This window comes from Argiope bruennichi, chromosome 11, assembly GCF_947563725.1.
Source record: "Argiope bruennichi chromosome 11, qqArgBrue1.1, whole genome shotgun sequence".
In the NCBI taxonomy this organism is placed as follows: Eukaryota; Metazoa; Arthropoda; class Arachnida; order Araneae; family Araneidae; genus Argiope; species Argiope bruennichi.
This window is the reverse complement of record NC_079161.1, coordinates 38,254,829-38,272,031: the sequence shown is the minus strand read 5'-3', so window position 1 is coordinate 38,272,031 and position 17,203 is coordinate 38,254,829. Positions and strand designations below refer to the sequence as shown.

The following is a 17,203-nucleotide window of genomic DNA, read 5'->3' as shown; positions in this document are numbered from 1 at the left end:
TCTAAATATGCTACTTATTTGGTGATACATAGAAATATACTTTAAATCATAATCATCTCACATGTTACTGAAGATTTGTAAGTTAATGTAAATGGAATAACACTATGTACATGATAAAAAGAACTATATTTTTATGTTTACTATGCCACATATATCAACAATTGCTCATAAATTCTTTCACACTTCTGGTCTCAAACCACCTGTGAATTTTCAAAGATTAACCAGACAGAATCTGACACACGTTTGCTGTTCATTTCCAAAATGTAAACATACACAATCAATCACGTTGGCACGTTAGCCAATCACATGTACGATTGCATTGCTCATATACATGGATATACGTAGCGGCTTTCTTCCGCGGGCTGGGATTGGTCAATAAGAAAAGTGAATTTTGGTACACATTCTGGGGTACACATTTCCTCCAATCTTCCTCGTTCTTTTACTTTACTCTCTGTTGGTTGATATATCAATTGATAATTTGATGTTTACTCTTGGATTAGGTCAGTAATATCGATATCACCCTTTTCTTGTGTAAGTTTGTGCTAGATTTTTACTTGATTATTTCTTTCTAAAAAAATAATCATTAAAGTATTAATTACAATATATATATATATATATTTCTGATTAAATAAATGCTTATATATATATATATATATATTGAAAGTCAATTCATATGTTCGCAAGAATTGAATTCGCATTCTTCACCTTCACGTGAAAAATACTGAAATCTTTGCATTTTACCGATTGAGCTACTGCCTGTTGATTTCAGTTTTCATTAAAATCTGCTAAAACTCTATTTAAAGTATTAAATTTAATAATTAATAAATTGAAAATTGAAAAAAAAAACTATTAACACGAAGTGTTATTCACTACAAGTTTAAAAAAATGTACTTGAACTTGACTGGATGAATAAAAAGTATTTTATTAACGATTGAAAATTTGAACAAGATATATAAATATATATAGGGAGAATGTGAACTAATAGTAGGAATCGGAAAAAAAAAGATAATCTTGTGGTTTGAAATTGGACAAAAGTGTATTATTTAAAGTTTGATTCTTCTTCTTTTTCTTTCTATGAACTATATAATTGATTTAATATTTTTTTAACACTAAATACATTATTTTAGAATTACTCATTTCAATACCAATGATTTGTATGAATAGTTGATTTATTAAAATCACACAGGTGCCTTTCTTGGTATTGATTATTCTATATATATGAATAATTCACATTCCAATTTTATTTATATTGAATAATAATTATTATATTGTTTATTTATTATCTAAGGTTTAATAAATTGAGCATTTTTTTAGATTAAAAATGTTCCGTTCTTTAAACTATAATAGTTTGCAGTTTGTTCTTGCACATGCTTGCATTTTGTTCAGCAGAAACAAAATCAAAATTATTATTTGTTCAATGTTTTTCAGTGAAAATAAGTGTATAGATATAAATGTTTTTGTTTATTCTTATGTTTTGTACCTATTATGGATACACTTATACTTATTTATTGCTTCATATAATATTTAATGTTTGCAATCTTGGTTTAACAGAGAAATGCAAAAATTCATCTTATATAGTCCTTGAATATTTATTCCCACATAAGAGCATTTTGAATATTTGATTGCAATGCAAAAATCTGAAGAAATCAAAATCTTAAATTTATCAGGGTTAAAATCCTATTATTCTGGTTTAGAAATTGGATTTTAATTTTTGCAATATATTAAATAAAATCGTAATGTTAACATCAGAAGTAAATTTAGTTTATTTAGTATATATAATTAAAAAAATATTGTAATTATTAAAAAAATTGCTAGATGTATATAAATTTAATTATCTGACTCCAGGAAAAATATTTTTGAAATGATGTCCATTTATCCATATGCATATTTATTAAATAACCCAAAATTGCAATGACTTTATGAGTGAAATTTATCATGTTTTTTATCATGATGAATTGCAAAAAAAAGGTATATTTCTAAAATGCATATTTGATTGTCTTCAGTGTACTATGAAGTTAAATTTATAATATGCTGTATTTAAAATGTTTATAAGGTATACTGCAACTCATAAAGAAAATGTATTAATTATTTTTAACTAATTTATTTATTTGCCTCTGTATTTTATTTGGTGAAAATATTAAAGTATGGCATAGTTACCATATAAAAATGCTTTATATGGATAACAATTTCTAAAGTTTTTGGCAAAAAAATATCAAAATTACAAAATCAAAACCTATCAGTGATAATTCTACATTTTAGGGTATTTTTATTGATGCAATTCAATAACTTGTGATTTTGCAGTATCAAGGCACAATCATTTTTTTAACATAAATTCTAGATTCTTTGATTGGAAATATACACGAAAGTAAAGCACAGAACATTTTCTTTCTTGAATCTGCACATGATACAAAGTTTAAAAGACTGAAATACTTAAATGGTAGTTTTATATTAGGGAAATAGCCCTAGTGTTGCTTCAAACGGGACGTTAATATAACTAATCTAAACAAACTAAACTAATATTAGGGAACTTAAAGAAAATTTGTAAAAAATTACTTGTGTTAGTCTTTTTTGCATTTCATTAAACTGTTCTGGCTTATTTCTTGGAAAAAAACTTAGTCATGAGAAACATAGTAGAGAAACCAATTGGAGTAACTTTCTCGCATAATTAAACACCTACTTTTCTATCTTCCTTTGCATCCTCTGAATATATTGTGGGTGGTATAGTATACAGAAAGAGGTGATGAACCCTAAAAGTTAACGATATTCCTCGGATATGAGTGCCTTTGTAGTGTTGCAGTATGACATATCTTGCATTTTGTAATATAGGGAAAAATACTCTTGTTTTCCTTTATTTCCATCAGTTTGATCCAAAATTAGACAGATATCTGCAATTTTGGCTACAACAGTGCATAAATTTCCTTTATCAAAATATCATCATTAAATTCATAAAATGCCATATCATCATTCATTTTTTAACTATGGCATTCATATATATATGAATATAAAATTTTCAGCTCTGAGATATTAGGTGCAAAATTTAATATACTTTTGCAATTCAGATAATTAATCTGAATACCAGATATCATCCATCTAGCTCTTTGTACTTTTGAGTTATTGTTCTCATGTGCATATATGAACAAATAGACTTCTTTTCTATCAAATTTTGATTAAAAATGTGCAAATTGATCTTAAAACTATATTCCTAATTTCATTGCACTAACTTAATACATTTTTTTAAGTATTGTGTTCATAGACTGACTTAATTCCCAAAAAGTGTTTGGACTCGGGGAGCCTGAAAGGTTAAAATTTGTCAAAATCTCACAATTGAATTTGATTGCACTTTTTTCTCTTTGTATTTTAAATCAAAATGCACAATACTTTTTTATGGATAGTTCAATTTATTAAATATCTATTTTCAAATTAAATTAAGAATCTGAATATAGAATTTTAACTTGCATATTATTTTAGATAAACAAATGACAATGTAAATCATTTGCTTTGTATATAAATAATTGTATTTGTTTTATGTTATTATTAGGCTGTAATTAGATTCACAATTGAAATTAAATAATTTTTTGATCCATAATTTAGGCCCAATTTATTTGACGAAGCCATGAATGGTCACTTACTGGATTTCAACCTGCATCCTGAATGTGATATTCAAATTATCTACATATGGGTAATTATTAAAAATATTCTGCAATCACTATGACAATTAGTCTGTTGAATGCTACTTGGTAATAAATATGTTGATTTAAATAAAATAAAAAAAAACAATCCTTAATAAATTAAATTGAAGTTTTTTTTTAATAGTAAGCAATCAATTAGCATGACATCATTGTTATATAACAGATATGGAATGCTTCATTGAACATCTATCTGTCCATATTTTTATACTGTGCTGTGATGTGACTTTTTTTGTTGGTTGTAGAAAAGGTTCCAAAGTTAAATTATTGCTACAAATTTTTTGATGTCTCGCATGAGAATGGATTGATTTCATTTGAATACATTAACAAATAAATTGATTTTTTTTTTTTTTTTTTTTTGTTTATTGCACAAGCAGAAACTTTTATTAGAAATGAAATATTTGAAACTATTGTAGGAAGTAGAATTCTGATATTTAAACCTTTCAAGGAATACATTCAAAATTCAATTTAAAAAAATTTTTAATGAAAAGAATTTCTGTCTAGTATAGGAAAACGAGTGAAAATTTCCATTGAAAATTAATAAGGAAATTATTTAGTGATACATATATATACAACTTCTCAAAAACTTTTACAATGCTTTAATTCATCAAATTAGCTGGGCACACTAAAAATAAATATCAGGGACAGAAAAAAAAAAAAGCACTTTAAATTTCAAATCTGTAATTTGAAACATTACAGCATGATACTGTTTTAGATTTGATTTGTCTAATTTGATAGCATCAACTATTGTATTCTGTGTGTAAAACTTTTTGCAATATATAATTTACTGAAAGAACATCAGTCTTAAAATATAATCTCATTGATAAAAATGAAAGTGAAAATTCTGTTTTGAAATAAATATTTTTAAGGAAGCAACTTTTTTTTTAATCATAATGTTAGCACTAGCAAAAGCAAACATGAAAATTTTGATGGAACAATAAAAATTGATTTGAATGTCATTCACAAAATAAATAAATAAACATTCTTTTAAATTGTGTTTAAAATTAATTTTGAAAAAATTATCTATACTTATAATAAAGCTCAATGTGTGTTTGTGTTTTGGCGCTCTACAGGCCAGGTAATTTGACATACAGCTATCAAATTTGGTACATGTATACCTTAGAGGTCGGGAATGTGCACTTGGGGTCCCTAGTTTTTGAAATTTTAATTAGAATTTTAATTATGAATTAAAAACTAACTTTCCCGCCAAAAAAAACTTCCATTTTCCCCACCGCCAAAAAAATCTTCCAATTTCCCCACCGCCAAAGGAGTAAGGCTTCAGTTTTTTTTTTTTTTTTTCTCTCCCAACAGTAATGAGGCTAGGGTTAACATTTTTCGGCGGATTATTTCAAACGATTCTGTTTATTTTCTTAATGTTTTATGCATTTAAAATTAAACATTGTTAATTAATCCATGTTTCAGATTCATTCTGAAGTACTTTTGAATTAAAATAACACAGAATAAAGGAAATTAAAAATGTATAATCTGCATAGCGTTACCCCAACTGGCGTAGAAAAATTCATGCATTTGCGTTACCGTAAGTGGCGAAGAAAATTCACGCATGCGCATTGTGTTCTGATTGTTGCCATGGCAACCATTATCAACGGATGATTTAAATTCTTTTTAGGTTAGTTGCATGCTTTTGTAAGTAAATTGTATTTATGTTAGTTATATATTTTTTGTATATGCTTATGGTTTTAAGTACATCGTTTTTAAGTAGTTTTTTTAAAACCTGTTTTCAATGATTTAAATTATTTTTAGGTTAGTTGCAGGCTTTTGTAATTAAACTGTATTTATGTTAGTTATATATTTTTTTGTATATGCTTATAGTTTTAAGTACATCGTTTTTTAAGTAGTTCTTTTAAACATGTTTTCGACCGATTACTTTAAACAATTCATTTTATTTTCTTAGTGTTTGATGCATTTAAAATTAAACATTGTTAATGAATCGATCTGTTCATGATGAATCTGAGAAAATTTTGTTGACAAATTCTTGAGATATTACATATATTAAGAAGGATATTCTTTAGTGCCCATAAAGTTTAAACGCTCAGTGACTCTATTATCAGTAATCATATAATTAAAATAAATGCTTTGTTTCAGTAAAAAATATTATTATATTAATTGCAGATTAATCATTTACACTTTAATTTAAAGCATAATTTCTACGAGGGGTAACAGAAAATTAGAGAGATACATATCACGTTATGACTGAAGGCCTTTATAATATTATGAGTGAATTATATGACTATCAAAATTTGAAGTTTTAAAATATTTTGATGAAGAATCTATTAAGGTTGGAATTGCGTAAAATATTTAATGGTACGACCGGAGATTAACCCCCTGCTTGGCGAAATTTTTAAAAATCGCCAACAACGGTCTAGCGAAATGTTCAAAAGCAAAGGAGCAGATGTTCAATTATAGTGCATAATAAAGATTGCCAGCTTTGGCGCGTTATCGCAACTTGGCGAAGAAGGGGGTTAAACTCCGGTTAAACTTATTTAACTATTAAAATTTAAACGAACATTACGATTGGCTAACCGGCTGGTCGCCAAAGGCGGCTAGTTTAAAATAAAAGAATATTTCATAGAAATAAAATTGCTATCTGTGAAAAGCTTTTTTTTTATTTGAACGTAATGTAACAATGATTTTTGTGACGCTATATTCTCTGAAATCATTAAGAAAACATTGGAATTATGATTAGTTTAAATATTTAAAATCAAATAAAATTTTAGGAAATCCGTTCTTTCCAAGTATGTTCTATCCAAGAAGTAACTATGTGTCAAATTTAGTAATTCTTGATTCAGTGACCTGCCTTATAGAGCATTTTATGCAATTTACAGAAAATATCCTTGATAAAAACATTATGCTAAAAATATCTTCTTTCACTGATAATGTTTTAACATCATAGTCCTCGCTGTTTTTATGCTATCATATTTTAAATTGCTTAAAAAAAAAGAAAGAAATTGGCAATTATTAATAGTAACTTACTTTAATAATAGTGGCGTAGGTCCGAAGCCTTTAACTGGAGAGTTGCAGGTTCGAAATCCGATCCAACTTAAGATCATTTGCATGTGATACAGTAAATCTGATGTCGAGGAACAATCATTCTTTCAGTTATGTTGTGCAGAAGTCTAGAGAAAGGAAAGCCGCCTTCGGTGTTATCAAAGAACAGATCTATATATTGAAGTCCATCTCAAATTAACTTTTGTGTTGCTTTGAAATAGAAAGTAACAAGGGGGGGAGAAAGTCAGTGTCTTAAATTTAAAGTACTGGATTTTAAAAAAAGTTAGCAAAAAAAAAAAAAAAGAATTTTTTTTAAAACACAAAAATATTTAGAAACTCACTATTAAAAATACATACAATTCATTTTCAGATATGAAAATTTTCATTGCTGTTCTCATGCTCCAATGGACTCGTTTTACCAAAAAAAGACAATTTTTTTTTTCTTCTACTAACAGAAACATTTTACAAGTTTAAAATTAAGATTGAACTGGCATGATTTGAATTGAAAATAAATACCAATATCAGAAAAGAATATCAAAAACTAAAATGGGCTGAATAACCCACCTCCCCCCTGGATAAATTAAAAATAAAGGACTCCAAAAATGCACTCTTTTTGCTCGCAGTGTATCACTCCTCTATATAGTAAAATAATTCAAAAATGATATTTGCAACTTTCTGAATCATAGAATACTTATTGTTAAATACTAAGGAAAATTGAAATTTGAAAATAAATGACAATAAATATGATGCATTTTTTAAAACTATTTATTTTATATAAGATTTTAAAATTTTAATGAGCTTCGAGGAAACTTCCTTCCTCTAATTTCTTTAATGTCTTTGTCATTCCTGATGGAATATACCAATTTTAAAATCATTACGTTAAGGAAATCTATTCATGACGATACTTTTCCAGTGCATTGTGTCCAAATTGGTTTTGAAATCCATTTGCAGGAGAAAAACGAGCCCTTCCATATCATATTGGTTATTCACGATCGTTCAATGCCACACAAATCCGACTGTTCGATTTCTAAATTGATCGCCTGTCTAAAAAATGGTTAGGTAGGCTGTGTATTTAACCCGTTCGATTTTCTATCATTCTGCGCCATTTTGAATACATATGGAGAGGAATACGCTTGGAGGGTATGTAGTCATGTCACTGACTCTCCAATCCACCCGAAGGCACACGGATAAAAAATACTGAACAACCCGACCACCGCAACTGTCATCACCGGCCACGGTACAACCCTTCTCTAAGGAAGTACGTCCCATCCTCGATGGGCGGAGCCAAACCCCCACCTTTTCGTGTACCCTCCAGGGTGGTGAGATCCAACCGTCCATATATCATCCAGCATCTCATAATTATTTCGAGGGGTACCCCCTGGGGGGGGGAGTGGAGGGTATGTATGCTAGACTTAAAATAACTGTGCAGTTTCAAAATTGAATTATTTTGAGACGCTTTCACGCCAAATATAGTCATGACAATTTTTATTGCAATCTGAAAACCAGTTTATAACTATTTCTAATATCCAAACAAGATGACTGATTTTCGTCGAATTTTTAGATGGTTGCCACCATTTAGACATGCTTAGACACAAACCGTATAGTAACCTTAACGGGGATGTGCTTACGATTTACTCTAAAAAGAAGTTGCTAAGCCGATTTGAGTGAAGCTGATGAGGAGTGTTCGCGAATGATCAGCCTAAATGGATAGAATAAAAAATTGATTGACATTGACCGATTGAAAACAACCCGTTTAACACTAAACACACCATAACCAGTCAAATGACCGATTATGAATTTTTGCATCGAAAATGCACATATCATCTTATCGCTTTTGTACATTTGACTTAATGACTTTTTTTTAAAAATTATATACAGTTAAAAATTATTATTATTATTTTGTATTTTGAGTTATGCTTGCCGTATACCATTATCTACCACAACTGGTTATTTGACCAGGAGAACGATCAATTTATTGCATCATTATCGGATCAGACATTATGATGTAATGCGTATTCAACGTATTATATTCAGTTAGTTTAAGGTGACCATTCATACTGATTTTACCAGTACAGTACTGGTTTTCAAGACATAAGTCCTGGTTAGTCATTAAACAAAACCAGTACACGAAAAGTACTGGTTTTAGATTAGAAAACATTAAAACAAAAAAAGTAATAAAATAAAAATAATAAAATTAAAACTGGCAACCCTGATAATTCCATGTGATATCGTCATAATTCCATATGAGCAGGACCGCCACGAGATAGGTGGATTGAAATTTTTAAAGCCTTTAAAGAAAATGATGTGTCCAGTAATATTGGCAAATTGGTAGAGTATTGCCTCTGTATGCCAGGAACTAATGCACCGACCGAACGGGATTTTTCTTTATTAAACAACATCTGGACTAGCGAGAAAACCCAATTAAAAGTGGAAACTTTGAAATCCTTGTTGATTGTCAAAAATAATTTAAATGCAACCTGTATGGAATTCTATGAAAATATACAGGAAAACAAAAATTTGTTAAAAGCAATTCATTTTTCAGAAAAATATAAAAAAAACAAACTAAATTAAATAACTCCTTATGTTTTATTATGTTATTATATTAGGTATGGCTTATCATGTTATGTTTATTATGTTTTATTTTTATATTGTAAAATCATATTTTAGTTTTCACATTTCTTGTGTTTAAATAAACGCAACATTTTTTGATATCTAAAAGTTTTTTATTTACTTTGGTATACAGGTTGGCCGTTGGGTGAATTTTTGATAAAAATTTATAAAATCTGGGCGTGGCTGGTCAAAATTCATGCTGTCCTGGTTTCAGATTTTAAAAAAATGGTCACCTTAAGTTAGTTGCACATTGATTTAGCTGGCATAAATGCTTGGATTTTGCACAAGCAAACGACAGACGAAAATATCTTGAGACAAGATTTTTTACTCCAGTTAGCAGTAGAACTTGCCGCCGATTTTCGAGAAGCCCGTGAACAAGCAAAAGAAAGAACAAATATAAAATGACCCATGCCTAAATCTATTACGGATTTTTATCAACGTAACAACATGTCAAATAGGATATTGTAACGGAAATAAAACCATCAAAATTTGTTCTAAATGTGAAAAATATGTTTGTGGAAAATGTACAATGGAAACACCCTGTATATGTAAAAAATATGATTAGCAATGAATTAAAAATTCTTATTCTTTGTTTGTGTAATACATAGAAATAGACAATATACAATTTTGTTTAATTATAATGAAGTTAATTTGTTTATTTCTTTTCTAACTCATATTTCATGCATTCAATCAGGAAACATAAAGTCCGGTTATGGTAGAAATAGAATTAAGTGTTGGTATGCTAGTGTTAAAACAATGTACAACTGGGTATTAAATAATGGTGCACTTATCATGTGATTGTGATGTAGTTTGAATTGGTTTTATTACATTAATAAATTGACATATTTTACTCATTTTTAGTTTAAGTTAAATAAATCAGGACTTGTTAAACTGTGAGTTAGAAATTGTACTAGCATCCCTTCCAAGACTCCGCTGTTCTATGAAGCAGAATCTTGGAAACTATATTAGTACTGCTTAGTGTTTTAGGTTCTTCAATTTTTAGATAAAATAATAATAGTAATAATTATAAAAAACCTTGACATTAGAGAATTTTATTGAAAATATTAATGGTAAATATTTTAAATTGTATTATTTTTTAATTAATGTTGTTTCATACATAATTTTGTTATTTATGCTTGCAACTTTGGGTGGCGGCGATATTGTTCTGATAAAAGTAGGATGGAAAATTTTATCCGAAAAGAGGTCAGAGACAGTTTAAAAAGCCCTGACGTAGATTTTTAAAAAAGCAAGATAAAATCAATAACTTTTTTATTTTTTTTTTATTTTTCAGTTTCCTCAGAATGGCATAGTATGTACAAAGGCTTACCAAGTTTCTGATTCATCACTGGAATAGTATAGATCTCAGGCGTGAAAATCAATTTATTATAAAGTGTGCCCAAGTTTCCGCATTCATTTTCAAATTGTCGGAGGCATCAAATGTGAACAGAGGTTTATTTCCAATTGTGCACAAGTTTCTTATTCATCAAGTCCATCTGAATGGTGTACATCTCATATGTAAACAGAACCATTTTAAAAAGTGTGCCCAAGTTGCGGATTCATCATCAGAATGGTATAGATCCGATGCGAACATCGATCTATTATAAAGTGTGCCCAAGTTTCCGATTCATTATCAAATAGTCAGGAGTCTCAGATGTGAACACAAGTTTATTTCCAATTGTGCCCATATTTCTGATTCATCAAGTCCATCTGAATGGTATAGCTCTCATATGTAAAACCCGAGCATTTCACAAAGCTGATCGAGTGTTTGATTAGCTCTTATGTGAACACAAGCTTTTTACAGAGTGTATTCGTTTCTTATTCATCATGTCTGTCATTATTTTACCCATAGTAGAAAGTATGCCTGGCCCGAGTGTTTCGCTATTGCCTAGAGCAATTAATTTCTATTTCTGTCAGTCACTCCAAGACATTGCACTAACAAAGATTGCAGTTTTGATATGCACCAGCTCTGAGATGGTAGCATTCAGAAAAAATTTTAGAAGTGGACAATTCAATGATTACTTATTCCTGAGTTACCATGATGACCGTAGTCATGAAAATCTAAAAAGAGTTAAAGAAAAATCTATAGAAATGTGCTCCAGGCTGTCTTTACCTCAGGATTTCAAAGAAAAAGTTTTGAGTATGGTTGTGCCTATCACTGTAGAGATCGAGACATGGATAAATGACCATAAAGAAATTATATATCCAGCTTTTGATTGTCAAAACTACTTTTATTTCAAGTCTGAAGGACTCATCGACCGAGAAAAGACTATCGATATTCTGCTAAAACTTGAAACACTGCCATTCTATTACCGTTTTCGTCTTGCATGCTTATACTGCAAAGAAGACGATGCAAGGTATTTTTGGAGTAACATGTCCGCTGATGGAAAAAATAATTTCAATTCAACTTCTTATGACCATAATTCAATTCTGGGTTACTGGCAGGCTCAATTCAATCTTAAAAGGAAAGACTTACGTTTAAATACCTACATTGGAAGAAAGAAGTTCTTCTTTAATACATTTATTACCAATGTATCAGCTATGCAGTATTTATGGAACATGTTTCGGAAGAGATATTGCCTTTACCACAGAGAAGAAGGTGAATTTTTGAAATCGCATCTTGAGAGAAGTTATATGTATCCAGATATCATACATTTCTATCTTGAGGAACTGGATAATGAACATCGGTGCTCTTTACAATTTTGGGCGGCCAGCGATATTGGTAAAGGTTTTTTAAACTGGCCTTACCAAAACATGTTCTTAAATTTAAAAGAATTTCGTATGGAAGCCGATTTAAAACGCTTTTTGGATCACATATTAAGAGAAAAAATTGTACCGAAATGCGAAGATTATAATTATTTCGAACTTATGAAAACAATTTGGGAACGAATTTCTCCGCGTGAACGATCTCACTTGAAAAGCAACCCAGCGCGGCAATTTTTTCAAGCCATATTGTTTGCTCTTAATCAGGAAAGCACTGAATTGCTTACGAAGGAATGGCTTCAGCAAATGGATATTGAAATGAGATTGCAGTATGACGCGTTGGCGGTGTCGGCAAGACGGGTTATATACCATTAACTTCTTTTGTTTTAACTAAAAAGCTTAGCATTATAAGTGTATTTCTGGAATGGAATTCTGGCATTCTTATTCTACTATATGGAGTTCTTCGAATTTGTATTTCTATATTTAGAGACATTAATATTCATTACTAACTTTTTTTCTTCTTTTTATAACTTGAAGATACTTTAAAATGAAAACTTAAGTAATGAAATTTTAAATGAAAACTAAAAGTAATGAAATTTTTAAATGAAAACTGAAAGTAATGAAATTTTTAAATGAAAACTAAAAGTAATGAAGTTTTTATTTCATTACTTTTAGATATTAATCTAAAGTATGCTCCAACTTAGAGTCTATTTTTACAAAATATCATATTTGTTTTATCATTGCTCTTTCTGATGACAACTACTCTAAAGGAAAAATTATTTATAGCATTTTTTAACTTAAATCTATATATGTGCAACTGAATTTTTTTTAAAAATCAATCATTTAAAGAAATAACACACGATGATAATTAAAAATAAAGAAGAGATGGAGATGATAGACAAGAATTCGATTCTTTTATGGAGGAAACGGAGTTAATTTGAACTCCAAATAGTTGCCAATTAAATGAAGTGACTGCTTGAAATGAAAGATAAGTACTTAAAATGGATTGGTGTGTATGTATGGAACAGAAAATTCGTCCATTCCATTACACAAGTACAAAAATCATAATCATTTTATTTATTCTTCCATTAGAATTAGTATTTCATTCCATATTTGATTACTGGTTATGTATACTTAAATAACAGGGTACAGCATGATACCACAATCATGCATAATTCATTGAGTTTAAATTGTAATATTAAATATGATTAAGATAATAAAAAAATTATAACCAAACGCTAGAAAGTTGCGTCCATTTATTTGCAGTGCCACCTTAGCAGACTATTCCAACAAACTTGTTGAAAACACCTCAACTTTTAGTTCGCTTTTTGGTGGAAATGATTGCACCTGATTTTCCCGAGTAAAATTTCTTCCTTTCTTTTTCTTCATTTTTAATTAATTTTGTGGGAAAAATGTGCAGATAATATTTTTCATTCATATATTTTCTGCAATGATGATATTGTTACGATAAAATACAATCTCGATCAAATTTTATTAAGATAAATAAATTGTATACCCTTAATTATTTGGGAAAATGCAATCTTTACAAAAACATGGAACAAAACAATGGATACACAAATTTTGTAATTAATGCAAATTGTATATAACTGCAATTATATTACAAATACTTATATGTTTATCCACATATGAGGATCACTTCAAAGATCCTCCAGGAGCTGCAATGGCAGCCTGGCAACATTTCAGCGCGTGTAATCGTGACTGATTTCTTGGAACCAGGCTATGATAATGCTTTCCTGCAGTTTTATCTCAGTAGTAAGATTCATTAGCAGAAAATTTCGTACCCATTATATGCAAACAATTTTCAGTTGGATTCAGGTCAAAACTATTCCTAGGCCAGACCAAAACTTTAATGCCCGATTTTTTCATATAGACCTGCACCTGAAATAAGGAAATTGGGTGCGGGGGGGGGCTACTTTTTCCAATATCCGTAATGTTGTGTTGATGAAATTTTGTAAATTAGGCAACAAAATCATTCCAAAATTCGTTGGATTGTACAGTAGCGGGGATAAAAAAAAAGAGCCACCCAGATTTATTTTGCAATCTATCATCCTATGTGAAAACTAGAAGTACTGTTTTAAAAGTGGTAAATTATATCACTGTCTCACCGACCCGCCCGAAGGCACACGGTTAAAATAACCGAACGATCGGACCGTCGCAACATCTCGTGGGAACTGCGGTTGAATCCTAAGGGCCATCACTGGCCACGATACAACCCTTCTCTGAAGAAGTACGTCCCGTCATCGATGGGAGAAACCAGACCCCACCTTTTCGTGTACCCTCCAAGGTGGCGAGATGCAACCACCATGCCGGAGGCATCTCATCTTCCTTTCGAGGTGCCCCCCGGGGAAATTTTTAAAGGTTGCAAGGAATACTAAAAGATACTGTTCCTAAAATTTTCGTAGGGGTTGTCTACATATTTATAATTGAAAAAACTTTGAAATTTCCTACAGTAACACTCGTTTTTGATGTCCTAAATAGATTCACCATGGAAAAATACCCGGAGTACAATTTTTTGGTTAATATACTATGATTGCATCGAGGGTATTTGACATTTTCTGCTAAAGGGGTTGTTTCCATAGATGTGTAAGATCTGTAGTAACTTTTGTTATTTTTGTAGTTCTACAGATTCTTTTAAAATGCACAATCAACATGTTAAAATCGATTGCTATTTCATTCATGATGAAATAAATTGAAAATTTTTGGAATAATTGTGTTTTCAGTAAAGAAATATTGAAGAGCGTTGAAAGTTTTGTTTAAATTGCATTAATAAAATAAAATTAAACACACTTATTATTATTTAGAAATGTCAATTTTAGTGTTAAATATTTAATATCGATTCAAAGAGAAAAATTTTAACTGGTTTTTATTCTTTTTTGCGCTTTATTCCTGCATTTCTTTATTAGTGTATATTATTCCTATACTACTCATAAATAGTTAGTGATACGCCGCTTTATTTTATAAGCATACAAAAAAAGTAGAGTATTTCATTCACTAATAAATGTAAATCAGTTTCTTCCATTCTTTACTGGCTATTTATTGCTCTATGCAAATGCTTTTCGATTGTGAAAGATTTCATTATACGAAGACACGTATACAGTGTGTATGCATGTTACAGATGTGAAAAGCAAATTGCAGAACATCACTCTAAATGTTCATCAGTATCTGTAATTTCCATTATTGTAGCACTTTTTTAAACTATATTACTTTACATATCTTGCTGCTTTTTATATAAATAGAAGTTTTAAAAGAGATATCGTTGTAAGAATTAATATATATATAATTGAAAGAATAATTATATGTAAATATGAGAGTCAGTATTATATATAAATGATTATAAGAATGGGTGTAGAGATTGCAATACCGGTACACCGGGATACCGAATACCGGTATTTTCAACCATTTATACAATTTTGTAATACCGGTATTCACAAGTTTATATACCGGTTTTTCGGTATTTACTAGAAATTTTTATAATTGTCTCCACTATATGTTCAGTTATCGCCAACATAACAAAATAGTATACGTTTTTGTTTTTATGTCTCCCTAACGGGCGAAATTAATTAACTAATTAATGGCTTAATTAATTTCTTAAATCTAAATTAGCGAAACATGGATTATCCCTGAAAGAAGATATTGTATCCATAACGACTAATGGAGCAACAGTTATGAAAAAAAGTTGGAAAGTTGATAGGTGCAAATCAGAAATTGTGCTATGCTCATGGAATTCAGTTAGGAATAACAGATGTATTATACCAAAAAAATAAAGAACAGAAGAATCCAAATACTGTGGATATAGAAACTTCGGATTCCAACTTTGAAGAGAGTAAGAATGAGAGTGATATTGACAATGAAGATAATAACAATGTAATTGTTGAAGAAGTTATTGCTAATGAGGATGAAATATTAACACATCAAGAATTGCTTCCTATAATTTATAAAGTTCGAAAAATTGTTAAGATATTTAAACGTTCCTCTACAAAAGATGACAAATTATTAAAATACATACTAACTGAAAATAAAACAGAATATATGTTAATATTACATTTTAAAACACGTTGGCACCGTTTACTCCAAACAGCAAACATCACATTAGAACAGCACACATCACTATCTGAAGATTTTATATTACATTCAAAATCGCACAGAAGAAAGGCATATCGAAATAGAAAATGTCTTATGGTATTTACATAATTATAATGATTTTAAAAATGAAAAAGAAGAAAAGAAAATAACCAATTCAAATCTGATTAAGTTTATTGTAAAATTTCTTAAAATTTTTACCCACAAACCTATCCACATTCAAAAGAATTCTGTTCAGTTATTGAAGATTATGACACTAATGCCGATAGTGAAAAGGAATTGTCTCTTGGACAAAAATTAGAATGAGCGATAAATAAGAAAATGTCAACGAACCAAAATACAATACAGAAATCAGCTATATCCAAAACCATACGACGAGAAATCGATTTATTTGAAGATGAGGGATTTAGAGATAAATACTTGGAAAAAGTATATCGCGCATTGCTAACAGTACCACTAACTATCATAGATGCCGAAAGAGCGTTTTTGACAGCTAGTAATTTTTGCACAAAATTACTTTTCAGGCTTAATGACAGTACAATCGAAGCATTATGTTTTTTAAGATCACATTTCACAAACTTGTATTAGTACCACAGACTGATTAGTGATATTTACAATTTTTTGTGATTTAAATAAATAAGTTGTTCCTTTACTTTTTGTGATTCTTTAAATACTATTATAATTTATAAATTGCAAATAATTTTCTGTGATATTTACCCTTTCTAATAAAACTGGCGAATAAAACAAAGAAACACCTGTGTTTTCTTTCTTTTTCTAAAATTTCTAATACCGGTATTAAGATCTAAAAAATACCGAATACCGGTATTGTAATTTTGCTCCGGTATTGCAATCCCTAAATGGGTGTCTATAAGTAGTAACCAGCTTAATAATCGATATGTTATATGAGAACTATTTGCCAACAGAACAAAGTTAATTTTATTAAGCTGGCATAGAAAAAATCTTGTATTTATCAACCAACAGTATTAAATGGAGAAATAAAATCAATAAAGATTTCTAGATTGTTATATATTATTATTACAATGTACATGTGTATCATTACAAATAATTAATATTAAATTCATTATTAAATAAGTTTTGAC

General features: G+C 29.4%; 1 protein-coding gene across 2 annotated transcripts; it reads left to right on the top strand.

Annotated features, from left to right (window-relative positions):
• The first annotated feature begins 419 nt into the window (after positions 1 to 419).
• LOC129956975 (uncharacterized) lies at positions 420 to 16,728 on the top strand. 2 transcript variants are annotated; one of them, XM_056069054.1, is made up of 3 exons: positions 420 to 531; positions 3,592 to 3,679; positions 10,594 to 16,728. In XM_056069054.1, the coding sequence occupies exon 3, from the start codon at positions 11,127 to 11,129 to the stop codon at positions 12,375 to 12,377; it is 1,251 nt and encodes a 416-aa protein (XP_055925029.1). In that variant the 5' UTR covers positions 420 to 531; positions 3,592 to 3,679; positions 10,594 to 11,126; the 3' UTR covers positions 12,378 to 16,728. The 2 variants fall into 2 exon arrangements, with proteins under 2 accessions (XP_055925029.1, XP_055925030.1); XM_056069055.1 differs by having other exon boundaries at positions 450 to 500.
• The last annotated feature ends 475 nt before the right edge of the window (positions 16,729 to 17,203 follow it).

What these genes read in the sequence shown, in the direction of transcription:
- LOC129956975 (XM_056069054.1), top strand. Translation starts at nt 11,127, where the DNA reads ATGTCTGTCATTATTTTACCCATAGTAGAAAGTATGCCTGGCCCGAGT.